Source organism: Patagioenas fasciata, chromosome 11 (genome assembly GCF_037038585.1).
Source record: "Patagioenas fasciata isolate bPatFas1 chromosome 11, bPatFas1.hap1, whole genome shotgun sequence".
Lineage (NCBI taxonomy): Eukaryota > Metazoa > Chordata > Aves > Columbiformes > Columbidae > Patagioenas > Patagioenas fasciata.
Window position 1 is genome coordinate 3,064,874 of NC_092530.1, and position 27,493 is coordinate 3,092,366.

The 27,493-nt window shown below is 51.0% G+C and overlaps 1 protein-coding gene across 1 annotated transcript in view; it reads right to left on the reverse strand.

The window, feature by feature from the left end:
• Positions 1–7,255: 7,255 nt before the first annotated feature.
• Positions 7,256–27,493, reverse strand: part of LOC136106399 (SUN domain-containing protein 3-like) — a 289,962-nt gene continuing 269,724 nt past the window's right edge. The window contains exon 7 of the mRNA XM_071813645.1: positions 7,256–7,411. Within this exon, the coding sequence (XP_071669746.1) occupies positions 7,256–7,411 (156 nt within the window). The remainder of the gene's footprint in view (positions 7,412–27,493) is intronic.

The following is a 27,493-nucleotide window of genomic DNA, read 5'->3' on the forward strand; positions in this document are numbered from 1 at the left end:
ACTGTGTTACATATTCATGACAGTTTTAGGAACGCCTATACATATTCATAACCTGTCCCCGAGAAGGCGGTTCTTATTGCAAAGAGTTCAGGAGACCATTTCCAGAGTCTTCACCTCCGGCTCCTCCTGGTTGCAGCTGCGCAGTGATCGTGACCCCGGATCATCTTTCTCTGTACACGGTCACCTTTGGTCCAGTGTGATGAGTTGGTTGGGACTCAAACTGCTGAAGGGGTGTCATCCCCATCCCTGCTGCACAGGCAACCCCAGAGTGCCCATGCAACCCAGGTGTGATGTCACGGCCCGTGTTCCATCTGCAGCGCTGCTGCCCGGCAACACCCACAACAAAGAGAATCCCACCAGCACTGAGCAAAGCCCATCCTGTCTTCCCTTTTCGCTTTCTTACCGCTTGCCCTGTTCCCAGTCCAGCCCTTGTATCCCATTCCCCGTGCCTTGGCTGCAAACTCCAACCTTCTCACCTGCTCCCACCAACTCAGTCCCATCTTTCCCTTCCCACTTTTTTTTTTTTATGAAGGTCTTGAAGAAGAGGAAAACTGCGCTGCTGGAGGTACAGCCCCCACTGCCTGGGGGATCGCGTGGCATGGGACCCCACTTTGGGGAGCTCAGGGGCCAGGAGATCAGTTCGCCCTCTCCACCCGCCCCTGCAAGGCCACGGGCTGGGAGAAGCCCTTCTGAGCTGCTCGTCCCCTGCTGAAATCGAGCATCTGTTCCTGGGGGACACGTCCCCATGGGAGCCCAGGGCACCCCGGGCTCGTGTCAGAGGGATGCTCAGCGGGAGCAGCTGCTGCTGCCCAGAGCCTGAGCCCGTGCCTCCTCTGCCCCTTTCCAGGTTGGAGCCAGGGCAGCCCAGCCCTGCCCGTGGAGCAGCGCAGAGGCAAAAATCCCACCTGTGCAAGGTAAGGAGCTTCTGGGTCCCGAGGCAAGTGTGGGGCTGGGGTCTGTGCCTGGAGCACCCCACAGGGCAGGGATATGGCAGCTCACTCCTGCCCTCTCTGCTCCTGCACATCCCCAAGACCGCGTCACTCCCAAATCTGCTGAAGGGCACAAAGCGCAGGATCCACTGGCTGCAGGTGCTGGCTCGTGGGTGCTGGTGGCCCAGGAGCTGCCCAAACTCCAGGCAGCTACTGCTGGGGACATACCATGGAGTCCTGTCACACCATAGCTCTCCCTGGGCAGTGAGAGAGGTCATGGGTGCTGAGACCCCCGTCCCACAGGTGTGCTGGGCTGGTCAGGGCAGGACCAATGCACTTTTCTGCTTGTATTTTGGCTTAGGATACAACACCTCTTGCTGGGGAGCTGCAAGTCCGGCTGCTGGGATCAAGGAAGGAGAGATGGAGGAGAAGATGGACGTAGATGTGATGGTGGAAGAACAGATGGAGGTTGATGTGATGGTGGAGGAAGAGATGATGGATGTGGACGAAGAGACAGAGGAAGAAATGGAGATAGATGCAGAGATCGAGGAGGCAATGGATGTGGATGGATAGCTGAAGATCAAAGATGGACGTACCAGCAGCCGGACAGGAACATGCTCCCCAGCCACTGCAATAATGTTGGTGGGTGGGTTATACATTAGACAGGAGTTTTAGGGTTTTTTGTATTTAGTTGTAGTTGTTTTTTCTGTGCATAGTTTTGTTTCTTTGTGTGTTTGTTTGTTTTGGTAAATATATTGATTTATGTTTTTTCAGACCTGTGCTCTCTGTCATTTTCTTGTATCTGCAGAGCTGTGGTTTCCGCTCACTCTGAGTTCCTGGGGCTGGAGGTGGCTGGGGGTGCTGGCACGGCCAGCCCGGGGACAGGGGGTCCCTGTGCACAGAGGGGTCCCACTTGCAGAGACATGGCAATGGGCAGCAGTGGGGTTGTTTCATGAGTTGTTGGAGAGTGGTGTCCCCAACAGCAAAGCTGTCACAAGCAACGAGTGAGCCATGAGAGCCTTGGGCATGGCTTGTGCCAGGATCAGGGAGAAGGTTTTTCAGCTGTCGGTGCTGCTGTTCAAGGCTCTGAACCTACACATGCGCAGGGCTTTGGAGCTGTTCCCCACCAGGCTGGTGTCAGGACCGGAGTTGCTCCCAGCTTGCAGAAGCATCCGGGCTGGAGCCAGTGGGAGCTGTTCCTCTCCTCTGGAGGCATGCAAGGATATTCAAGGCCTTCTCAGATGGTGGGGCCCAGCCTGACACACAGTGCTCCAGGTGAGGCTGCACCAAGCCTAGACCCAGTGGGACAATCCCTTCTCTTGGCTGGCTGGCCAGGCTGTGTTTGACGTCCCCAAGACACCGTTTGCCCTCTCCGAGCCAGGGCACACTGCTGGCTCCTGAGCCGCTGCCCCCCCAGCATGTCAGATCCCTTTCTGCAGGGCTGCTCTCCAGCTGCTCCTCTCCCCATTTAGACTTGTGCAGCTGGTGCCCCCTCCCAGGGGCAGAAGCAGCATTTGGGCTTGTTACACGTCAACCCATTCGTCATCGCCCAGTGCTCCAGTCTGTCCAGATGGCTCTGCAGAGCCTCTCGTCTCTTGAGAAACTCAACACGGAATCACAGACTGGTTGGCGTTGGGAAGGACCTCTGGAGATCATCTAGTCCAACCCACCTGCTAGACCAGGTTCACCAGAGCAGATGGCACAAAATGGCATCTACGGGTGTTTTGAGTGTTTCCAGAGGAGGAGACTCTCCGTCCTCTCCAGGCAGCCTGTTCCAGGGCTCTGGCACCCTCACAGTAAAGAAGTTTCTCCTCATGTCCAGACAGAACCTCCTGTGTTTCAGTCTGTGCCCGTAGCCCCTCACTCTGTCATTGGGCACCACTGAAAAGAGTTGGGCCCATTCTCTTGACACCCACCCTGGTGATATTTAGCAGCATAAACATGACCCCCTGTCAACTTCTCCAGGCCAAACAGACCCAGTTCTCTCAGTCTTTCTTGTTCAGAAAGAAGCTCCAGAGCCCTCATCACCTTTATTTCTCTCCACTGGACTCTCTCCAATAATTCCTTGTACTTTGTAAGCTGGTGGCGAGGGTTTGGATTGCGGGGTGAGAATAAAACCCTGGCAGACGTATTGTTAACCTCCTCTCCTCCCTCCACTTCCCCTTTCTGCCCCTTCCTCTCTGCCCTTCCCACTAAGCACAGGCGATCAGGAGGAAAAGACATCCAGCTCCGCACTGGCAGTCGAGGTGCAGGAGGTGCTGTGCTTCAGTGCCGATCACTTCTGAAACAGCTCGGACTCCTTCATACGCTGCCAGTCTCTCTTTTTCACTTGGAGTATAGATGGCCTCAGATCCTTTGTATCCTCGACTCCAAAAACCTAAGGGTCGACCTCGGGTTTCTCCTGGTGCTTTCTGCCAGAGGCTCCAGGTAAGTCCATTATCTCCGGCTGCGGTGTAGAGCACATTTTTAACATCTAGTCCAGTACGAACTGGTCCAAGGGCCACCGCATGAGTTATCTCATGCTTAATTTGTTCAAAGGCTTGTCGTTGTTCAGGGCCCCACTCAAATCTGTTCTTTCTACGAGTCACTCGATAGAGAGGGCTCACAATCTGGCTGTAATCAGGAATGTGCATTCTTCAAAAACCTACAACGCCCAAGAAAGTCTGTGTCTCCTTTTTATTAGTAGGTGGAGACAGTGCTGCAATTTTGTTGATCACATCCATTGGGATCAGGTGACGGCCATCTTACCATTTTATTCCTAAAAACTGGGTATCTCATGCAGGTCCCTTGACCTTGCTTCGTTTTATGGCAAAACCAGCATCCAAAAGAATCTGAATTATTCTCTCGCCTTTCTTGAAGACTTCTTTTGCTGTGTCACCCCATACCATGGTGCCATCAATATATTGCAAGTGTTCTGGAGCTTTACCTTGGTCCAGCGTGGTCTGGATCAGTCCATGGCAGATAGTAGGACTCTGTTTCCAACCCTGGGGCAAGCGATTCCACGTGTACTGGATGCCCCTCCAGGTGAAAGCAAACTGCGGCCTGCACTCTGCTGCTACAGGAATAGAGAAAAATGCATTAGCGATGTCAATTGTAGCATCGCACTTCACTGCCTTTGACTCCAGTCCAAATTGCAGTTCTAGCATGTCAGGCACAGCAGCACTCAGTGTGCTGTAACTTCATTCAGGCCACGATAGTCTACAGTTGGTCTCCACTCGTCACTAGACTGACGCACTGGCCAGACCGGGCCGTTAAAAGGTGAGCGAGTCTTACTGATCACACCCTGGCTTTCCAATTGACGGATCGGCTTCTGGATAGGAATCAAAGAGTCTCGACTGGAGCTATATTGCTGGTGATGCACAGTCGTGGTGGCAATTGGCACCTGCTGATCGTCAACCATCAGCAGTGCTACAACAGAAGGGTTATCTGAAAGACCACGCAAATCAAACAGGTGTTCAATTTCCTCAGTGTCCACAGCTGCTGTACCAAATGCCCACCTATACCCTTTTGGGTCCTTAAAATACCCTCTCCTGAGGTGGTCTATGCCAAGGATGCATGGAGCATTGGACCAGTCACAATGCGATGCTTTTGCCAGTTCTTTCCAGTTAGGCTCATTTCAGCCTCTACAACAGTCAGTTCCTGGGATCCCCCAGTCACTCCACCAATATTGATGGATTGCGTTCCTTTATAGTTAGAAGGAATTATTGTGCACTGAGCACCAGTGTCCACTAAAGCTTTGTACTCCTGCGGGTGTGTTGTACCAGGCCATCGTATTTGTACAGTCCAATAAACTCTGTTATCCCTTTCCTCCACCTGGTTGGAGGCAGGGCACCTCTAATTTCTGTTTTGCACAGTCCCTGGGTGTGAACTAGAGGTTCCTCCAAGAGCATCAGAATCTCTCCTGCCCCTTTTGTAAACTGGAACAACCATTTTCCTAGGAGTTTTTCCTTTTTTCTCATGTACTCGTTCTTGAAGTTCTGAGGTAGATCTTCCATGTCACCTATTCATGTTTTCTCTCTGTTTACAAAGGAAGAACCACAGTGAACTTCTTTTTGTGGGCTGTCTCTGCCCTCTCTCTCGAGATTGGAAACGCCTTCTCCTAACAGCTGAAACATGGGTTCGTACAGGTCGTGAATGGTACGAGTCTTCTCTGAGTTCCTGGATTTCTTGTAACAGCTTTTCAAACCGGCCATCAGATTTTTCACACAGTTTCTCCACAGCAGAGACACAAGCCCATAGAGAACCAGCAAGGCTGTCCTCAAAATCTCAGAGCTGTTCAATTGTGATAGAAATGCTTTGTACTCCTGGTGTCCAGATCATTGATGCCAATGACTTAGCATATGCAGGCGGTGCACTTTGTACAAATCTGCGCCACAGAGGTCGTGTACAATTGATTCTATCTGGGTCCATCTCCTCTTGGCTGTTTGGATGATCTCTTGCACAGCTAATTCTCTCAGGAACTGGATATCTTTCTCCATAGTATTCCATTTCCCTAAAGTGCATATACAATCTTCCTTGTAGGGAAGTCTTACTTTCATAGCTGATAGGAATCAGGTCCAGAGGGTAGTGGTGTTAGGGTCTCTTGAAATTGCCCTATCAACGGTGGAATCTTTTGACAGAGATTCCAGCTGCCTGGCTTCGCCATCTTCCAATTCAATTGTTTCTGCCCCATTGTCCCAGCATTGGAGCAGCCAGGTTACAATGTTCTCACCTTTGTGACGACTCAAGTCTTTTTGCAGATCTCTCAACTCACCTGGAGAAAAGGACCATGTGGTGGTTGCTTCCTCTCCTCCTGAAAATGTAGGTCTGAAGAAGCAGGCCTAAAAATGGAGGCTTATAAAATGGAAGTGTAAAAATGTAGGCCTAAACATTTAGGCCAAAAAACGTGGGCCTAAAAACGCAGGCATAAAATCATAGACTGAAAAATCTGAGTCTACTTTGGGTCAGATCCATTCAAATCTACCCCATCACAACAAGATTCAACAGCCATTTTAATAAGCAAGATACAATCTGAATGCCTCTATAAACTCATATCCATGAAAAAGGTTAAACCACACTGAAATGCCTCACAAAGAATACAAAGCCCTAGGAATACTTACAAAACGTGTGTTTTGCTGGGAGCTTTAACTGCTCCAGCCGCAATTCTTCCAACAATTTCTGGTGAGTTCTTAGGGACTGGAGTGTTGTCATCTGTGTGTTCTGAAAACAACAGAAACACAGAGGAGAAAAATAAAGTGGTCAATTCATGAGTTCATATGAATATGAGAATCCCTTTACAGATACAAATGCAAAATTTTATACGTAACATCAGACTTCTATGGTCTCCACACACCAACGAGACATTTTGAGAATGCACAAGCAAGAAGAGAATGGGGAACTCCAGCGGTTTGTGGAGAGACATGGGAGGTGATGGGTGTCTGAGATAGAAGCCAATCATGTATTAGAGGAATGTGGGCAGCGCATAATGTATTATAATTACCCAATCCAAATCATGTCAGTGCATAAGCAGCAGTTTTAAGGCTATATAACCTGATCAAGTTTTTCAATTAAACGGCTTCAGTTTATAACTGTCATAGAGTTGTTGAAGTTCCTTCTTCTCCCACATCTGGACCCGTGCTGGACTTGCACACGGACTAAGCCCCAGCTCAGAGCACAAATTGCTGTTCCCAGCCCTGGGGGCCAAGCGCTGGTCCTGCTCTCTCCTCCCTGGTGTGACCCGAGCGCACGACTGCCCTGCCTGCTCCTGCCTTGGGGCTGGGGGAACTCGGGTGACAAGGAACGACAGACTGGTGTGGTTATGGGATCTCTTAAGTGTCCTGGGATTGCTTTGCTAATCACTCTGTAATGGTTCCAGGGTTATTAACTCAATATGTGCCCAGAGAGGCAAAAAAGTCCATGAACCAACTTTCCAGTTAAGGTTTCCATCTCACAAAAAAAGCCACACTTGCATTTTCTCATCAGCAACAGACTGAAAGATGGAAGCTGAAGCAGCATCTGCCTCTTGTGAAAACAGATAACAACAGATGGTTCCATTCAGTTGATCCTTAGTTGCTTCCTGCACAGGAAACCTGTCCATTAATTTAATCTTTGGTGTACAGGCAGGGCCTTGCTGATGTTCCTGTGTCACAGCAAGTGTGTGGATGTCAGATTTTCTGCAGATTTGTGACTGAGTTTTCCATTTTCTCTAATAAAGGAAAATCTTGCTGTGTACTCCTGAAGTCTCCCATAAGCTGGTGGGTTTAGAGAAGGACGGGGAGCTCCAGTGAGCTCAGGGAGGACCAAGCAGCATCACGGACAAAGCAGACGGGAACTCGACTGGGTGAACATTAATGGAATTTATTGACAGATGAAACTGCCGTGTCTCCCCCGTCTTTGGGCGGATCACCGTGCACCCTGAACCGATACAGGCAGGTGTAGTCCGGGTGGCCCCAGTTGCTCAGCACTTGCAGCCTGATGTAATTCACGACCCCAGGGAGCTCATTCTGCAATGACAAGAAGAAATGAGACACCTTTTTGTCTCTGGCCTGTGAGCACTGACAGAAGTGTGACGGCCTCGATCAGCAGCTTCCTTCCTGCTGCCCCGCGGGGGCTTTTGACCTGTCGTGGTGCAGATGTTCTTATCCTGCTCTACACCATTGGACCATGAGAACAGCAAAGGAAGAAGCAGCGACCAGGTGCCTCAGCAAATACACTGGAAAGTTCTCTCCTGCTTTGGGGCACAGGCTTCCACAGTCAGAAGACCCAGTGCTGGTGTCAGTAAGATATCTCATTGCCTTCTCTAGAAATCCATGGAAACAGAATGGCCTCTCTGTCTCTGGTCATTGCCAGCACCAACAGAATCCTCAGGAAGCCCAGTATTTCTGGTCTTTAACGGGCAGACCAGCAGTTGTGCATCCTACGGGATGTGGCCGCTTGTGTGCACTTAGGATCCAGACAGTCAAGCTGATTCCAGCTTCAAATGTGGTGCTTCTAAGCACTGAAGTTTAAACCCACAATGAAAGAAAAGAAGATCAGCAGTGCAAGCATCCGTCACCAGGAAGCTGAAGCAGGAGAAAGGCCAGCATGGCACACGCTCAAGGACAGGGCTGCCTGAAGCCCTTTGGCAGGGAAGCCTCTGCTCATCCAACCGCATTTCTCTCCTACAGTTCTCCTCCCTCTGTGCCCTCATAGCTTCAGCTGGAAGGTCTGACTGAGATTCAGCACTGTCAGGAAAGTGAACTGTCCCAGGAACATTCCCTGCTCTTCATGTTCTTCCTTGAAGCCCTACAGAAAGATGGGTGGAGAAAAGAAGAGTGTCTGGTGCATCATCAGCTTCTGTCGGTGAAGTACAGGGGTATTTCAGCTACGTAGTCCAAGGATGATGAGCACAAGGAAAAGACGCGAAGCTGCAGGTGGGCAGCACGCCACACTTGCCCACTCAACGAGTCCAAGCTGGCAGTCAGAAAAGGAGCAGACGCTCCCAGTGAGAGGGAGGTAACCTGAGGATCAGAAATGCCGCTGGAACTGGAAGCCAAGAAGGTTTAGGACCATGCACTGTCCAGCTCCTTTTCCCTGTGGCTCCTGGAGTAGCATCCTGCCCCAGAAGGGTTTTTTTTGAGTGGTACATTGAATAAAAGAGGAATACAATGGGAAGGGAGTGACTCCAAGGAGCCTGTTTGTTCTGAGAGCCAGGAGGAAGCTTCAGGCCCCAGGACTCTTTGACCCATCTTCACCCCCTGCTCAGAAATGCTGTGCAACCCCTGCCCACAATTCCAGAGAAATCACTTACGTAGACAGCAAAGTCCTTTGGAGCTCCGGAGATACTTTCTCCATGGAACGCTGTCCCTGAGACATGGTCCATGGTGACGGCTCTGGGAATGAGTGGCATGGACAGCTTGATGAACACATGTCCCTGACTCCCTGGGAAGGGCCAGCAGTTTCCGGGATGATTTTCTGCCTGAAAAGACAGGAAATACTCAGCAGGGAGACACAGGAGGAGAGCAGGTCCATGCGAGAAGGGGGCAGGAAAAGAGGCTTCGAGGAGCAAAGACAGGGGGGAAGGACACTCGGAGCAGCGTGTGTTGGTCATTCTCCCAACATTTGTCAGGAGGAATATTGCACTGTCGACTTGGAAAAGGCTTCTCAGTTGTCATCCATGTCCTACAGTGGGTTCCCCTTACTGTCATGGCCCCTCTGGAACACACAGCAGGGAGCCATAAAACTGTCGTATGGGGCCGTGGAAATAGGCAAGCCTGTGAACCAGCCTTTCTGTGCTTTCCATGGGGTCTGGCCCATTACAGGCTCTGTCAGTGGGGGCACTTTTAGGGCACGAGGTGGCCCTTGACTTCTCGCCCCTTCTCTCCTACCCCTGGGCACGTTCCAATGCCCATCTTGTCAATCTGGACAGGATGCGGTTTGGAACTGGTTTGTATGTACAATGTCACTGCACCTGCTGATTTGAGGGCGTAATCATCCATCGGGACCTGGATTTTCTCCAGCTTCTCCAAGGCTTGACTGATGATCTCCTGAACAACCTGGGAAGGAACACAAAGGAGAGCGACTGTTGGAAGGAAAATGACCGGGGCAGGCAGCTCCCGTCAAGGCCAGCCAAGGTGAAGGGGACAAGGCCCATCTCAGATGGAAGGAACGCCCACATTGCCTGGAAGCCTCCCAGGTTTGCTCTGCTCTGATTGACGGGATCAGAAAGGGGGGGCTGCTCACTCCAGTGCTCTGAATGATGGAGCTGCAGGAAGGGGCTTTTCCTGTGGAGAGACCCCAGGCCAGGCAGCACGGGCAGACAAGGCATGAGATAGGCCTGGCTTAACTCTGCACTGCTGAGACCATTCTTTCTTTCCAGTCCTCCCTTGAGGAGGACCCGAGATCTGGACGCAGAGGAAGGTTCGACTCAGACAACTGTCATTCCTGTCACGCTCTCTCTTCCCCATAAGGAAGTGTGGAGCAACAGGAAAAGGAAGCGTGGCCATGGCAGCACTTGTTCCAGCAGCACCAGCCTGTTGGCTGTGACAGGGAATGGAGCAGGATACGTGCCGGAGGGAGGATAAAACCCCTGAGCAGATCCTTCTGCCTTGTGCCCTTACCCGTCCGGTAAAGCCTGGGAGCTTTGCCTGCTTCAGTCCTTCCTGCAGAGCCCGCTCAGCCACATCCTTTGTGCTCCAGCGCAGGTGATAAAGCTGTTCCTGGAGCTTATGGAGCTATTCTGGCAGTGGCAGGGTTTCACTCAGGTCTGCAGTGGTCCAGGGGGTTAAGGTGCCAATTCGTCCAATCTGGTAAACACCTGTCAGACACACACCAGAGCTTAGAACCTGGTCTAAGGCTGGGCTATGCCTCGGGCTGCCCGCTCCCCTTTCAGTGTCTCTCCCAAGTGCCATAGTTGTCTCTCCTCTTGTTGTCTTCGACAGTGGCCATCATGGCCACCAGCTCCACCAGTGGGGGATTTGTCAAGGCAGTGATTGTTTCCATAGGGAAAAAGGGTTCGAAATTGACTCCGGACTAAGAGTGGGAGTTGCAACAAGAGCTGTGGCCACACTTCCCATCTGTGGGGCTGGAGACGGGTTCTTTAGAAATGGAAGGGACATAACAAACGCCTGTTTCTCCTGCCCAGCATCCGATCGGCACTTGCTCCTGTTTTCCTCCCTCTCAAGAGAAGGTTCAGCCTGTGCCCCTACAGTTCAACAGCTGCCAGGCGGGGGGTCTGTGTCTCCCCTCTCGCAGCGTTTCTTTAGCAACCGGGTTATCTCTGGACCTTCTCTTGGCAGAACTGCAGACAAATGCAGACTGGGTAAAGAGGGAGGAAGGGCACAATTTATAACCTTTGAAATAAGGAGAAGGAGACTTGAGAATAATACAAGAATTCTGAGAGGCTATGCAGGGAGAAAATTACAAGGGTCAAAGCCCAATTAGAGCTGGACCTAACTAGTGTTGTAAAAGGCAACAAGAAATATTTCTATGAATATATCAGGAACAAGAGGAGGGTTAAGGAGAATCTCCATCCCCTGGTGGATACAGAAGGAATCATAGGGACAGAATATGGGGGAAAGACTGAGATATTAAATGCCTTCTTGCCTCAGCCTTTAAGACTCAGAACAGTTGTGCTCCAGGCACCCAGTCCCCTGAGCCAGAAGACGGGGATGGGGAGCAGAGTGAAGCCACAATAATCCAAGAGTGAACTGTTGGTGATCTACTGCAGCACTTGGACATCCACACGTCTATGGGGCCAGATGGGATCCACCCAAAAGTGCTGAGGGAGCTGGCAGAGGTGATCACTGAGACCCTTTCCATTATCTACCAACAATCCTGGCTAAGTGGAAAGGTCCCAGTTGACTGGAAGTTGGCTAACGTGACACTCATCTCCAAGAAGGGCCAGAAGGAGGATCTGGGGAACTACAGACCTGTCAGTCCGGCCTTGGTGCCGGGGAAGGTCATGGAGCAGATCATCCTGAGTGACATCAGGCAGCACATAAAAGACAACCTAGAGATCAGGCCCAGTCAACACGGGTTTACAAAAGGTCCTGACTGACCAGCCTGATCTCCTTCTATGACAAGGGGACCCAACTAGTAGATAAGGGCAAGGCTGTGGAGGTTGTGCACTTAAGACTTCAGTAATGCCTTTGACACTGTATCCCACAGCATCTCCTGGAGAGGCTGCAGCTCATGGCCTGGATGGTGTATCTGCAATGGATAAAGAACTGACTGGAGGGACGGGTCCAAAGAACTGTGGTGATCGGAGACAAATCCAATTGTTGGCCGGTCACAAGTGGTGTTCCCCAGGGCTCAGTACTGGGGCCTGTTCTGTTCGATGTCATTATCTGGATGAGGGGATTGAGTGCAGTAAGTTTGCAGATGACACCAAGTTGGGTAGGAGTGTTGATCTGCTGGAGGGTGGGAAGGCCATATAGAGGGTTCTGGATCAGCTGGATCATTGGGCTGAGGTCAACTCTTTGAGGTTCAACAAGGTCAAGTGCTGGGTCCTGTACTTGGGTCACAACAACTCCAGGCAGCGCTACAGGCTTGGGGAAGAGCGGTTGGAAAGGTGCCTGGTGGAAAAGGACCTGGGAGTGTTGGTAAACAGCAGATGAATATGAGTCAGCATTGTGCCCAGGTGGCCAAAAAGGCTATAGCACCTGTCTTGTATTAGGAATAGTGTGGCCAGCAGGCCCAGGGCAGTGACCGTCCCTTGTACTGGGCACTGACGAGGCTGCATCTTGAGTCCAGGGGTCAGTTCTGGCGCCTCATGAGAAGAGAGACCTTGAGGTGCTGGAACAAGTTCAGAGAAGGGCAACAGAGCTGGTGAAGGGGCTGAAGCACAAGTGTGATGGGAGTGGCTGAGGGATCTGAGGGTGTTTAGCCTGAAAAAAAGAGACTAATTGGAGACCTTCTTGCTCTCTACAACTGCCCGAAAGGAGGTTGTTCCATGGAGGGTGTTGATCTCTTCTCGCAAGTAACATGTAATAGGACAAGAAGAAATGGTCTCAGGTTGTGTCAGGGAAGGTTCAGACTGGGTATGAGGAGACACTTCATGGAAAAGGTTGTGAAGCAGTGAAACAGGCTGCCTGGGGAAGGGGTGGAATCACCATCCCTGGAGGGGTTGAAAAGCCATTTAGATGAGGTCCTTAAGGACACGGTTTAGTGCTAGAGCTGGGTTGTGGCTGGACTCAATGATCCTGAGGGTCTCTTCCAGCTGAAATGATTCTATGTTTCTACTGACTAATCAAATCCAGGGCAGTTATTCCCTTTAATGCCAATTACAGGCCTGCAGTGCTATGTGAGGTGTCAAAGCTCTCACACACCCCTCCATGAATTTGGCAGGCACATCCAGGACAAGCTGTAGCCTGTGCTGTTTGACATCCATGCAGTAACCGCCAAGGCGTGTGGGACAAGTCACACGGCTTGGGGTGCTGCGATGGCTGGGTACAGGCTTTTCAGGAGAGACGGGCTGGAAGAATCAGCAGTGGGATTCCCTCAAAGTGAAGAAGTTGCTTGAATCTATGGAGGTCCGTCATGTGCTGAGTGGCTCGATGTGTTTTCATTGTGAGTGAGAGCACCGATGAGAAGGCACCTGGAGCTCTCATCCCATTCGGTTCAGCACTGGTGTGACCCCACACACACGGGTGTGTGTCAGTGTGTGCCTTCCAGTTTGGAGAAGCAGGGAGGAACTGGAGAGTGCAGGGCTGTGCCAAGGCAGGTTCAGCACCTTGTGCACATGGTGTGGGATGCTGAGGGTCCTGGGATGCTTTGGCCCTGGGCTGCTTTGGCCCAGAAGTGCTGGGGAGGTTGTAGCAGTGCAGGAGTAGCCTGAGAGTGCTTGAAGGGTGGTTTCAGAGGTGGTGGAGGTTTTCTTCATAGTGGGAAAGAGCATGAGAAAGAAATAATCGCACAAAGTGCATCTTGGGAGGTCCAGACTGGCCATGAGCAGAAAGGAGTGTGAGTGGAAGGGCAGTGCTGTGGTGGAGCAGGTCAGCAGAGGGAGTCTGCATCAGCCCAAGGCTTTGTGCTTCGAGGAACAGCTGGGGAGGATGGAGAGACCTCAGCAAAGGAAGGAAGATGCTCAGACAAGAGCAAGGTGGGGCGGCAGGGGGGATGTCTGCAGCCTGCAGGGAAAGAGGTGCAGGGGATGCCACAGCACAGGACAGGCTGTCGTGGAGATGATCAAGGGATGTAAGGAGGCTGAAAGGCCCCACCAGACATGAGCCCCTATGGCTGTTGTCTGCACCTCTGATGCCTGTGAGGAGACACCTTGTCCTTCCAGCACAGGGGCCTCATGGCCTCCTTGTCCTCAGCCAGGAACCTGGGAGGTGTGGGACCATAGTCCTGCCCTTGGCCTTGCACAGCCCCACATCACACTGTCCCAGGAAGAGCCCTGGGCAATGCAGGAGGGAAACCAAGGACTTCTTTGGCCATCCAGCTGCAGATGCAAATTCGCAGGAGGAGAGACAGACAGGACAGCACCTGGATCGACATGCAGGCTGATCAATGAAATAGTCCCTATGATTAGCGTCATGCCCACTCTAAACCTGGAGCCAGAATTTACTGCTTGCTACATCCATTATTTTGGGTTTTCCAGCTAGTTTGGTGAGTTCCATTCAGAAATTTCTTTCTGTCAGGAGTTCAATGTCAGTTCGGCCTTTTGCTGTTCTGCCATTCTGAAGTTGGCCTTTGGGCCTTTCTGCCTGTTGCGCTTTTGCTCTCTCTTGCTGGGATGGGCTGTCCAGGACCAAGGTGCTCCCTTCTGCAGGACTGGCTGCTCCATGTGACTGGAGTTACATGAGGGATTGCACTCAGCATATTTTCTTAATTTAATTTATCCATTTCTATTTGATTTCCCTTGTCTATTGTCAGTAAAACCAAGGATTTCTTTGGAGTTCAGCTGCAGGTGCAAATTGGCAGGATGGGGCACAGACAGGACAGCACCTTGATTGACATCCAGGTCAATAAGTGACCTATTCCCTACCATTAGCGTCATGCTATGTATAAAGCTGGAGATGCCTTTTCCAGCCAGTTAGTTTTGGTTTTCCAGATACTTTGATTAGCTCTGTCTGGAAATTCCATTCTATTGGGAGTTCAGTGTTAGTTCAGTTTGATGATGTTTTGCTGTTTTCCAGTTGGCCCTCGGGCCTCTCTGCCTTTTGCACTTTTACTTCCTCTTGCTGGGATCAGCTGTTCAGGATCAGGGTGCTCTCTTCTTTTGGACTGTCTGTTCAGCACAACTGGAGTGATGTGGGGGATTGCACTGAGTATCATATATTCTACTTTATGTAGAATTAACTATGTTATTTTTAGTAGTGTATTATTTTTACTGGAACAATGAGTGAGGATGGAGAGACAGCAGCACAGGTGAGGACACAGTGGGGTGAGAACAAGGTGGGGAAGCGCATGGGGTGTCTGCAGACTGTGGGGAAACTGCCACAGGCCTGGGACAGTGTAGGATGGACTGTGGTGGAGGTTGCCAAGAGTGAGGCTGGACACTGTATGGACAACCTCGCTCCTCACCCCCCACCCCCAGTCTGCCGGTTCCCTCATTGACCACCAGAGACTGCATCACTTTTCCTCACATCAGACTTCTCCACTCAGCTCTGCAGGAGATGCTGCAGCTCCTGTGCACCAGCTCCACCTGCTCTCCTGTGTAAACACTACACAGTTTAATAAACAACAAAACACTTTCCTCAGCTGTGTGTATAACCTGGATCTGATGAGGTCCACCATCCACTAGGGACATCCACACAAGAACTGGTTTAGACAGCGAGCTAGATAAGGGTAGAAATAAACACAATTAATGTGTTGACTGCCATGTTAATTAGAGCTCTGAAGAATGGGGCAAGTTTGTAACTCCGTGAAGCTCTAAGCAGAAACCAGACAATTGAGAGGAATTGAATGACCAAAGAGCAAGTGGAGGAGAAACCTGAGAGGATTAGGAAGGCAAATGTCCAGACAGTGCTGGAAAGTTGTCCTTTGACAGGGACATTGAATCAGGAGAGGTGGGAACTCCTGAGTGATGAGGGAGATGAAATAATAGAGTGATGGTAATAGAAGTACAGGGGAAGACCAACATTTCTTCTCCTATCCTTTGTACACTTCCCCATAATTCACTTTTTGGCTTTTTTCTTTTAAATTTTAATATGTTAAAAAAAAAAAAAAAAAAAACCTAAACAAAAATCTTCAATCAAACAAACAAACTAATCAAACAAATAAACAAAAGCCCCAAAAAAGCAAAGCAAAAAAACCCCCAAACCAACTAAACAATAGCAACCAAAACCAAAATAGCAACAACAACAACAGAACAAACCACAAACAAAACAACGACAAAAAAGTGCGGCTTTCCAGGCAGACATCAGTCAGCAGGTGTCTCACCATGAACAGCCAGTGTCATTTTAGGGGTCCCAGTGTACCTGAGGTGCTGTCCTGGGATTGGCATCTATCACACAGGACCTGGGGAGACCAGAGCACCTTGCAATGCAGGTGGAGGCTGGGCAGGGTTTCCTGGGGCATCTACACTGGCACCAGGTGTTTATGTGCCTGGAACTGAAGACATTTGTGTCCTAAATCCATGCCCAGTTCTGAAAAACTCTTTACTTTTCAAAGAAAAGTAACCCCCCCTGAAAGGACTTTAAATAAATAAATAAATAAATAAATAAATAAATAAATATGTTGACACCATCCTTTGTTTTAGATCTTTGTCTTCAGTTCTTGTTTTAATTTTCATTGAGATTAACTGACATCTGATGGGCCTGCAGGCATGAAGCCAAGATCAATTTGTGTCTTGCATAGCACCCCATGCCCTCTAAACCTTCCCTGCCCAGGACTCCTCTCACTTTGCCCAGAGCGACTCACACTGAGGTGTTGGCTGGTTCACTGGCTGAGATGTTGGTTTAGATGGTCACCTACAGCACATGCAGATTGAGGCCCCATCATTGTCTGCTCTGCTCCAGGTAGAAACAGAGCCCAACTTCACAATGGGATCATAAGAGAACTGAGGTTTAAGGGACCTCAGGAGTTTGCAGTCCAACCTGTCACAAACTGGGTCACACCAAGGTGTTCAAGCCTTGATTCAATCCCAGTTTTAGCAGGACTAGAGGAGTGATCATCCCTTTGTACTCGGCACTGGTGAGGCTGCGCCTTGAATCCTGGGGTCAGTTTTAGACCCCTCATGACAAGGAAGACATTGAGGTGCTGGAAAGAGATGAGAGGAGGGTGACAAGGCTGGTGAAGGGTCTGGAGCACCAGTCTTATGAGGATCGGTTGAGCGAGTTGGGGCTGTTCAGCCTTGAGAAAAGGAGACTTATCGCTGTCTACAACTACCTGAAAAGAGGTTTTGTCATGGTGGGTGTTGGTCCCTTCTCCCAAGTAGCAAGTGATAGGACAAGAGGAAATGGCCTCAAGTTGCACACGGGGAGGTTTAGATTGGATATTAGGAAAAAAAATTCTTCAGGGAAAGGGTTTAGAAGCAACAGAACAGACTGCCCAGTGAGGCTGTGGAGTCCCCATCACTGAAGGTGTTTAAAAGACTTATACATGAGGCTGTTAGGGACATGGTTTAGTGCCAGATTTAGGTTATGGTTGGACTGAATGATCTTAAGGGTCTCTTCCTAGCACAATTATTCTATGGTTCCATGATAAATCATATTTGATATTTTCTTTCTCAGAGGACCACGCAACCTCCCTGAGAGCCAGGACTTTTCTGAGGTGTTTGAGAGATGTCTCACGGTCACACCAGCCAGTTCCACCAGCACCTGTCTGCCCCTTCCTGCAGGCTTTTCCTTCACCAGCCTCCAGGGACAGGGACCTGCACAGGTTGTTTCCTCCACAGCTGTGTCAGTGATGGCCCTTCATGGGGTCCCAAGCACCCTCAGAATCTTGGGGTTTGCTTCTGCCTTTCACTTCCTTAGAGGTTTGTTCATTCTTTCAGCAGCTGCAGCTCAGGATCATGGCAGTAGAGTGCTCATCAAAACCTATAATGTCTTTAGAGTGCAAGGCTCTGTGCACTATTTTCATAAATGTTTCAGGTCTGGTGGGGATGATCAGAGAGATTTCAAGACTGTAGCCAAACAGAGAGCATTTCCATAAAAGCCAAAATAAAGCAATATTTCTTCAATTTACTTCCTCCCTCTTCCCTCTTTTCCAGAATAGGTGGTATCAGCAATCTCCAATAAATACCGACCTAGAGAATCTCCTGATAAAGACTGAATGTGTCAGAAAAGTGGGTGCCTAAAACACCGCTTGAGTAACGAGACAGGTCAGGACACCTCAAGAGGAATCACACAACTCTGGACCAAGACGTGAGTGTTCCTGGGAATCTCAGGTGCCACAGAGCAGTTATATTTGTGTTCAGGGAGCTGGTCAAGTGACACATCTCCTGTTCTGTAATGGTGTCTGAGTTTGCTCAGGTCACCCCGACTTGAGCCCCATCCACTGCTGGGTGTTCTCCAGACTCCTGCCTTCAGGAACAAAGTCCCAGGAGACCTTGGTGGTGAAGATGGAGGCAAAGAAGCCATGAAGCACCTCAGAAAGTTGGCTGATGACACCAGGTTGGGTGGGAGTGTTGATCTGCTGGAGGTTGGGAAGGCCATACAGAGGGATCTGGACCAGCTGGGTCTTTGGGCTGAGGCCAGTTGTCTGAGGTTTAACAAGGCCAAATGCTGCGTCCTGTACTTGAGTCACAACAACCCCAGGCAGCGCTACAGGCTCGGGGAAGAACGGCTGGAAAATTGCCTGGTAGAGAGCGATCTGGGGGTGTTGATCGACAGAGCTGAACATGAGCCAGTGTATACCCAGGTGGCCAAAAAGGCCAACAGCATCCTGGCTTGTATCAGGAATAGTGTGGCCAGGGGGATGAGAGAAGTGATTGTGGAACTGGGGAGGCCGCACCTTGACTCCTGTGTTCAGTTTTGAATCCTCCATCACAAGAAGGACATTGAGGCACTCGAGAGAGTGCAGAGGAGGCGATGAAGCTGCTGAGGGGCTGGAGCACAAGTGTGATGATGTTACGGTTTAAGGCAAGGCAGCAATTGAGGGAACTGGGGCTGTTGAGCCTGGAGAACAGGAACTGAGGGGAGACCTTCTCGTTCTCTGCAGTGCCTGAAAGGAGGTTGGGGCATGGGAGATATTGTTCTCTTCTGCCAAGGAGCAAGTGATGGGACAAGAGGAAATGGTCCCAAATTGCACCAGAGGAGGTTAAGATTGGATATTAGGAAAAAAATATTCACAAAAAGGGTTTTCAGGTGTTGTAATTGGCTGCCCAGGACAGTGCTGGAGTCACCATCTCTGCGGGGGTTTAAAAGGAGTATAGATGAGGTTCTTAGGGACATGGTTTAGTGCTAGAGTGAGGTGATGTTTGGACTCAGTGATCCTAAGGGTCTCTTCCAACTGAAATGTTTCTATGATTCTATGATTTCAACTGGAAAATTCTTCTGTCACTTCTTCACACACCTGCCTCCTTACCCATACTCCTGAAACTTCTCTAATTAAGTACACAAGTCTTGAATACCAGATGTAAATGACGAAAGCAACATGGTCTGTCATTCTTGTTTGATACCTGCCAGTCCCAGGCAAACACCTCAGGTACGGGGGGGCCTCTCAAGGTTTGCACTGGATGCTTATAGTGAGACCATGGAGCTCAGCCCGAAAACCTGAGAACGCCCCTCAAAACTTGAAAACCAAACCCACCCAACAACAACAACAACAAAAAGAACTAAAATCTTCACACCCTATTTTTTAATAAGATGAAATAATTCAATCTTTCCAGTAAAATGTCTGTGGAATTTCTATCCTGCCAAAATATGAATTTTCAGAATGTGTATGGACTGTGGGGGATGAAACATTGGCCTTTCCCTGTGCTTGCATTGCCAGAACTCTGTCTATCACGATGTGTATTTAATCCCCTGAGCACCCAGGAGTTTCTCCCTGTCCTTATCCAGCTCACCATGTCTGAACTCATCTCTTCAGAAGCCTGCCTGGACATTTGCACTTTCCATGGCTCCCCAGAGGTTCTTCACCTCTCACTCTTTGCTCATTCAGAGCCTCTCAGCTCTCACTCTGCTTTGAGCTTCAGGCAGGTAAAGTCTTTCAGCAGTTGCTCTTGTACTCCCTACAGGCAACTCTTCAATTATGGCAATGGACCTCGCTGGAAACTGCTTAATTTAACCATAGAACTGAGAAACATCACTAAGTTTTGTTGTGTTTTTTGTTTTGTTTCCTCTAATTAAAAATTCCCCCGGTGCCTGTTTACTTGCAGTTCTCTGAGGAAATATGAAATAATTCCTGCAAAGAAGCTGTAACAATCAGGTGCAAACTTCAGTGTGGAATCTGATGTAAAGAAATGTGCTGTAAATCCCAGGATGGCCAATGAGCAGAACAGGGAGTTTGGGGAGCTGAATATAGATTTCCTGCTAACAATTTGAGTAGAGAAACATTCTTCACAGGAACTGCTCTGTTTATTTGACACCTTTTAGGTCTCCTCCTCTGCCTGTATTTTTTATTTTCTTGTTCCTCCACCTGTTCCTTCTTCCAAAACCTTTCCAAGGGAAAGGTTCCTTGAATCACAGAGTAACTCAGGTTGAACATCATCTTGTCTCACTGTCCTGCTCAGGGCAGGGTGAACCAGGTGAGGTTCTCCAAGGCCTCTGCCCAGCTTTGCACCATCCACAAAGGAGCTGGAGGTTCACTCCATCACATTATACAGGGGGGGAATAAAGATGTTCAACAGTGTTGGCCCAACTGCTGGTCCCAGAGGGATTCCACTGGTAACTGGCTCTATGGGGGACTTTGTACCACTGCTGACATTTGGACTCTACGGGGGACTACAGATGCTATATAAAATGCTGTATAAAAAGATGTACTCATGTTTTTGTGACAGTAGTGTATTGAAAAATGAAAACGTAACAAGTTTGCTGGTTTAAGAGTTGGGGTGTTTGTTTGGAGAAGAGAGGCTCCTGGGAGACCTTATTGCAGCCTTTCTGGACTGAAAAGGGGCCGATAAGAACAATGGGGACAGACTTTTGAGCAGGGCTTGTTGTGACAGGACAAGGGGTGATGGTTTAAACCAGAAGAGGGGAGAGTCAAGGAATGAAATGAGGAAGAGATTTTTTGCAGTGAGGGTGGTAAAACACTGGGACAGGTTTCCCAGAGAGGTGGTGGATGAAACATCCTGGAGACATCCCAGGCCAGGCTGGACGGGGCTCTTAGCAACCTGAGCTGGTGAAGATGTCCCTGATCACCAAAGGGAGTTGGACCAGATGGGTTGTGAATGTCACTTCCAACTCAAACTGTTTTGTGATTCTAGGATTCAGTGGCAGAAAAGACTGGATGCATCAATGCTTGATAACCAGAAAAGGTCTTGTCTGGCAGCTTCACCCAGCAGGTCTCCCCACCTGAGTGGAGAGTTGACTCACTTCTGTACAACCGAACCTGCCCCTGCCCCACAGTGCCCAGAGAATGCTGCCCAGGGCCCCAGGATGGGGATGCTGTGAAGGGGATGCCCCCTCAGAAAGTCAGGGAGAGTTGCAGGGCACAAAGATGATGAAGGGAGTGGAGCATGTCCCATGTGAGGAGGTGATTCTGGTGCCATTTTGAGCCCTGAGGTGATTCTGGCACCACTATTTTGAGTCAGCTTGGGGGTCACTCCTTTGTTCTCCTCTCTGCCCTGGGGAGACCACACCTGGAATATTGTGTCCAGTTGTGGCCCCTCAGTTCCAGAAGGACAGGGAACTGCTGGAGAGAGTCCAGCGCAGCCACCAAGATGTTGAAGGGAGTGGAGCATCTCCCGTGTGAGGAAAGGCTGAGGGAGCTGGGGCTCTGGAGCTGGAGAAGAGGAGACTGAGGGGGGACTCATTCCTGGGGATCAATATGGAAAGGGGCAGTGTCAGGAGGATGGAGCCAGGCTCTTCTGGGTGACAACCAGTGACAGGACAATGGGCAATGGGTGCAAACGCAAACTGGAACACAGGAGGTTCCACTGAGAAAGGAGAAGAAACTTGTTCCTGGTGAGGGTGGCAGAGCCTGGCCCAGGCTGCTCAGGGAGGTTGTGGAGTCTCCTTCTCTGCAGACATTCAAACCCGCCTGGACACCTTCCTGTGGAACCTCAGCTGGGTGTTCCTGCTCCATGGGGGAATTGCACTGCATGAGCTTTCCAGGTCCCTTCCAACCCCTCACATTCTGGGATTAGTGAGGGGTTACTGGGAACACTGGTGGGGTTGCTGGAATCACTGGGGGGTTGCTGGGATGGTTACTGGCAACACTAAGAGGATTTGTAGAGGATTTGTATTGGGAACACTGGGAGGTTTACTGGGAGCACTGGGAGGTTTTCTGGGAACACTGTGAGTTTTCTTGCAGGCTTACTGGGAACAATGGGGGTTGCTGGGATCACTGGAGAGGTTAGTGAGGGGTTCCTGGGAGCACTGGGAGGGTTACTGGGAACATTGGGGGTTGCTGGGAGTATAGTGGGAGCACTAGGTGGTTACTGGGAGCACTGGGGGGGTTTGCTGGGAGCACTGGTAGAGTTATTGGGAATGTTATGGGAACACTAGAGGGATTAGTAGGAGTTTATTGGGATCACTGAGAGGGCTACTGGGAGCAATGGGGGTTGTTGGGTGGTTACTGGCAGCACTGGGAGGGTTACTGGGAACACTAGGAGGATTAGTGCAGGGTTATTGGGATGACTGGGAGGGGTACTGGGAACACTCAAAGTATTAGTGGGGGGTCACTTGAAACACTGTGAGGGTTACTAGGAGCCCTGTGCGGCCTTGCTGGGAACACTGAGGGGGTTGCTGGGGGCACTGGGAGGGTTACTGGGAACACTGGGGTTTGCTGGGGAGTTACTGGGAGCAGTAGGTGGTTACTGGGAGCACTGGTAAGGTTACAGGGAGGGTTACTGGGAACACCAGGAGAACTAGAGGGTGGTTTCTGGGAACAGTGGGAGGGTTACTGGGAGCACTGGGGGTTTACTGGGAGTTCTTGCAGGATTACTGGGAACAATGGGGGTTTCTGGGAGCACGGGCTGAGTTACTGGGAACATAGGCAGTTGGTGGGGCCTTACTGGGAGCACTAGGTTGTTACTGGGAGCACTGTGGGGGCTTGAAGGGAGCACTGGGTGGGTTACTGGGAGCATTTGGGTTCATTGGCAGTTATTGGAGGATTACTGGGAAAGATATTGGGAGCACTGGGGGGTTGCTTGGAGGTATTGAAGGATTAGTGGGAACAATGGGGGTTGCTGGGAGCACTGGAGGGGTTTTTGGGGGGTTACTGGGAGCACTGGGACTGGTTACTGGGAACAGTCGGAGTTGCTGAGGGCTGACATGAAAGCAGTAGGTGGTTACTGGGATCAGTGGGAGGGCTAGCGGGGGATTACTGGGAGCAATGAGGGGTTGCTGGGGTTCACTGCGAGCACTGGGGGGGCTGGTGGGAGCACTGGGACTTTTAATGGGAGGATTACTGGAAACAGTAGGATGGTTAGTGGGGGGTTAATGGGAACACTACATGGTTACTGGGAGCACTGTGGGGGTTTGCTGAACATTCCCTCTGTCACATCATTCAGGGGCCCAGGCTTGGGGCTGTGACACTTCCCTGGGAGCCTGTTCAGTGTCCAGCACCTCTGGGTGAAGAACCTTTTCCTCATGTCCCACTGACCCTCCCTGGCACATCTTCTGCCATTCCCTGGGCTCTGTCACTGTCACAGAGAAGAGCTCAGCCCTGCCCCTCCTGCTCCTGCTGAGGAACCTGCAGCCCATGAGCTCTGCCCTCAGTCTGCTCTGCTCCAGCTGAACAAACCCAGGGACTTCAGCCGCTCCTCATACGGCTTCCCCTCCAAACCTTCACCAAATTTGTAGCCTCTTCTGGACGCTCTCCAGTAGCTTTATCTCCTTTTCTCCTGTGTCCCCAGCCCTGCACACAGTGAATGTTGCAGGTGAGGCCGCCCCAGCGCAGAGCAGAGCGGGACAATCCCCTCCCTCCCCGGCTGGCCGTGCTGTGCTGGATGCACCAGGACATGGGTCCCTCTTGGCTCCAGGGACACTGGTGGCTCTTGTTCAATTTCCTGTTGACCAGAACTCCCAAATCCCTCTCTGCAGAGCTGCTCTCCAGCATCTTGACCCCCAATCTGTATGTACAGACAGGGTTGACATGTCCCAGGTACAAAATGGCACCCCAGAATATCTGACAGCTTTGGTGCTCACTTGGGTTCATCTCACCTCATGTACATGATGTTCATGCTCACATCTCATCTGTACAATGCACACATGGACTTCTGACCTACCCATTTAGGGTCTTTCCAAGGAGGGACAAAGAACCTCTCTGAACTGGGGCGAGACGTCTGGGCTGGAAATGAAGGTTGTGAGGGATTAGTCCATTCTGATTGGGGCAGATTCCATGAAGTGTCCAGCACCCACAAGCACAGCCCAGCCCCTGCTCAGTTGGTCCTGCAGGTCTCTGGCAGGAGGCCTGGCTGTGAGAGGACTCTGCTGTGTGCCAGCCCTGCACACACACAATATTCAACTGTACAATGGTGTTTGCATCTGTGGCCACTTTTGTGGGAATGTTCTTGAGATAAGCTTAGTAAGAAGACATAAACCTTCTGGCCCTGCCCACAGGAGATCACCTTTCTATCCGGAAAGGCTGTTGTGAGTCCAGCTCTGTCACACCAGTGCCCATTGCCTGTCCCTGCCTGCGCTCACAGCACTGACACACAGCAGGACGGGGACCAAGCTGCCAGAGCACTCAGGCCTTGCACCAACACAAGGGATGAGAAGGAGAGTGTGGGAGTGGAACCAGAACAGCTCTGGAAGAACAAGCGCTGGTGCTCCCTGTCTGTGCTACCATGATGGACTCTTTTCCTCTCCACCCACCGCAGGAGCTGTCCCTGCAGCTCCAAACAGACCCTGGGAAAAGGATCTCAGGAAAAAATAGATGCTGCAAGGCCTTTTAATTTGTTGAAACACCCATAGAGCACAACTTCTCATTCACACAGCCCCTCAGTAAGCAAAGAAGACAGTGAATTGGAAAGGGGATGACAATATTACCATATGTGAAAAACCACAAGCAGCAACAAAAAATACAGAAGACAGGCTGGGCCTACAACAATTTACACTATAACTGTTAAACAGAAGATGATGGGCAGTTTATAGCTATAAGGAAATAATCCAGTCATCAGTTTCCTCAGGGCATCCTTGAGCTCCTGGTTCCTCATGCTGTAGATGAGGGGGTTCACTGCTGGAGGCACCACCGAGTACAGAACAGACACCACCAGGTCCAGGGATGGAGAAGAGATGGAGTGGGGCTTCAGGTTGGCAAACGTGGCAGTGCTGACAAACAGGGAGACCACGGCAAGGTGAGGGAGGCACGTGGAAAAGGCTTTGTGCCGTCCCTGCTCAGAGGGGATCCTCAGCACGGCCCTGAAGATCTGCACATAGGACACCACAATGAACACAAAACACATGAAAACTAAACAGGCACTAAAGACAATAAGTCCAGATTCCCTGAGGTGTGAGCAGGAGAGCTTGAGGATGTGGGGGATTTCACAGAAGAACTGGCCCAGGGCATTGCCCTTGCACAGTGGGAGTGAAAATGTATTGGCCGAGTGCAGCAGAGCATTGAGAAACCCAGTGGCCCAGGCAGCTGCTGCCATGTGGACACAAGCTCTGCTGCCCAGGAGGGTCCCGTAGTGCAGGGGTTTGCAGATGGCAATGTAGCGGTCGTAGGACATGATGGCTAGAAGTGAATATTCTGCAGTAGCACAGAACAAGAGAAAAAAGAGCTGGGCAGCACATCCTGTGTAGGAAATAGCGCTGGTGTCCCAAAGGGAATTGGCCAAGGACTTGGGGAGAGTGGTTGAGATGGAGCCCAGGTCAAGGAGGGCGAGGCTGAGCAGGAAGAAGTACATGGGGGTGTGGAGGTGCTGGTCCCAGGCTATGGTGGTGATGATGAGGCCGTTGCCCAGCAGGGCAGCCAGGTAGATGCCCAGGAAGAGCCAGAAGTGCAAGAGCTGCAGCTTCCGTGTGTCTGTGAATGGCAGGAGGAGGAACTGGGTGATGGAGCTGCTGTTGGACATTTGCTGCCTGTGGGCATGAGGACCTGTGCAAGGAGGAAAGGACAGCGACAAGTTAGGGGAGACTTCTCTGAGGAAAATAAACAGGCTGTTTCTCATGGAAAACCCCCTCCCTGATGGAGGGATGTTTCCGTTCATTCTCTCTTTCTACCAAGTGAGGAAAACAGTTCATCACAGTTTAAAATGTAGTTTAGAAATCTAGTTTCCATGAACACAGCTCTGGGGGAAATGCCCCTGTGTAGGTGTCAGACGAAAAACTGAACCACACTCCCATCCCAACTGCAGAGAACAAGAGCAGCATGGACAGGTGGAGAAACAGGTAAGGAGACTGCAGTGCTTCTGAGAAATAAAGCAAGGACAGAAAGGCAGACAGGCATGCTGTGGAACCTTCTCCTTACCTGGTTGTGCTGCTGCCACTCACATAATGACACTGTAGAGCAGGTACTTTTAGCACCTTTTTTGTGTACCACGTTCCAGGAACCCTTCACCTGGAGGTCCAGCTGCTGAGGTGGAGACTCGTGACCTGGACCCCATGGCTTTGGGGCAGAGGCTCCGCTGGGGAGGAGAGGAGACCAGGGGTTGCACTGGGAATCATTTGCACTGCAGGAGATGGCACGGGGGTTCCTGAATCCCCTCCCCAGCATTTCTGGTCCCTCTCCCTGTCCCTGTCCATATCTGTGCTCCTGCATCTGTGTCTCTGTCCCTGGGTCTGCTCCCTGTCAGTGCCACAGACCCCGTCCCACCTGCTGTGTGCTCAGCTCTGTTCTGCTCACACCTCCTGGCACTGCCATGTCTGTGGGGTTGATCTGGAGCTCTGAGCAGCCCTGACCCACACAGCACCCTTCAACCCCACCAGCTCCCTGCCTACCCTGCCGGGGGTCGCTCCTTCCACCCACAGCTGCTGCCATGGGATCTACCCGGGCAGACTGAGTGCTGACCCTGGCAGGCTGCAGAGTCCCTGCCCTGGCACAGCCCTGGGCTGCAGGGACCCTGCTCTGCAGGACAGCCCTGGGCACCCCTGGGTGCTCACTCGGCTTCACAGCTGTTCAGCATTGTGTGACAAGTGCCTGTGCCAGTTTTAGGAGATGCCTCCAGGAGCTACAGCTGCATTGCCCTGCACCCAGAGACTTACCATGGCAAGGGCTGCAAAGGTTTCTCCTCCAGTGAGCTCTCAGTCATCCTCCCAGTCCTGACCACCTTTAATCTCTCTCTGCCTTGCTCGTCTCCCTTAGATCCCCAGGCAGAGCCCTCAGCCCTGCTGCGCTGTGCAGAGGAGCTGCTCCTGGGCAGAGCTGTCTCTCTGCAGCGCTGCCGCTTGCCAGGAGCTCCCTCTGTTCCAGGAGCCCAGCCCAGCTCAGTAGCACAGGAGCAGCCCAAGGTGCTTTAATGACCCCTCTGGTGGCTTTGGTGCTGCGTGCATGAACCTCAGACCCTGAGGGCAAGTTGAAGAAGTCAAACTCAGATCTAAACTTCAAAGTTTCTTGTAATGTTAATGAATCCCATTGAGGGAAACAAGTGAGAAACCATCCCCAGGGCAGCTGGGACAGAAAACTTGAAGCAGAACAAAGGGTAAGCAAGGTGAAGTTCTCTTAGATGCTGAGTAAACCTGTATGTGTTTCATTAACCAAAGGGCCAAGCAGTGATCCCCAGCCCTGGGAAGGCAGATCCTGTCCCTCCCACGTTGCCCAGGACCCTTTCTGGGACAGTGTGATGTGGGGCTCTGCAAGGCCAAGGGCAGGACTATGGTCCCACAGCTCCCAGGTTCCTAGCTGGGGACAAGGAGGCCATGAGGGCCCTGTGCTGGAAGGACAAGGTGTCTCCTCACAGGCATCAGAGGTGGAGACGACAGCCATAGCCAAGGGGAGAAGGAGCTCATGTCTGGTGGGGCTTTCAGCCTCTTTACATCCCTTGATCATCTCCACCACAGCCTGTCCTGTGCTGTGGCATCCCCTGCACCTCTCTCCCTGCAGGCTGCAGACATCCCCCCTGTTGCCTCACCTTGCTCTTGCCTGAGCATCTTCCAGCCTGGACCTCCCCA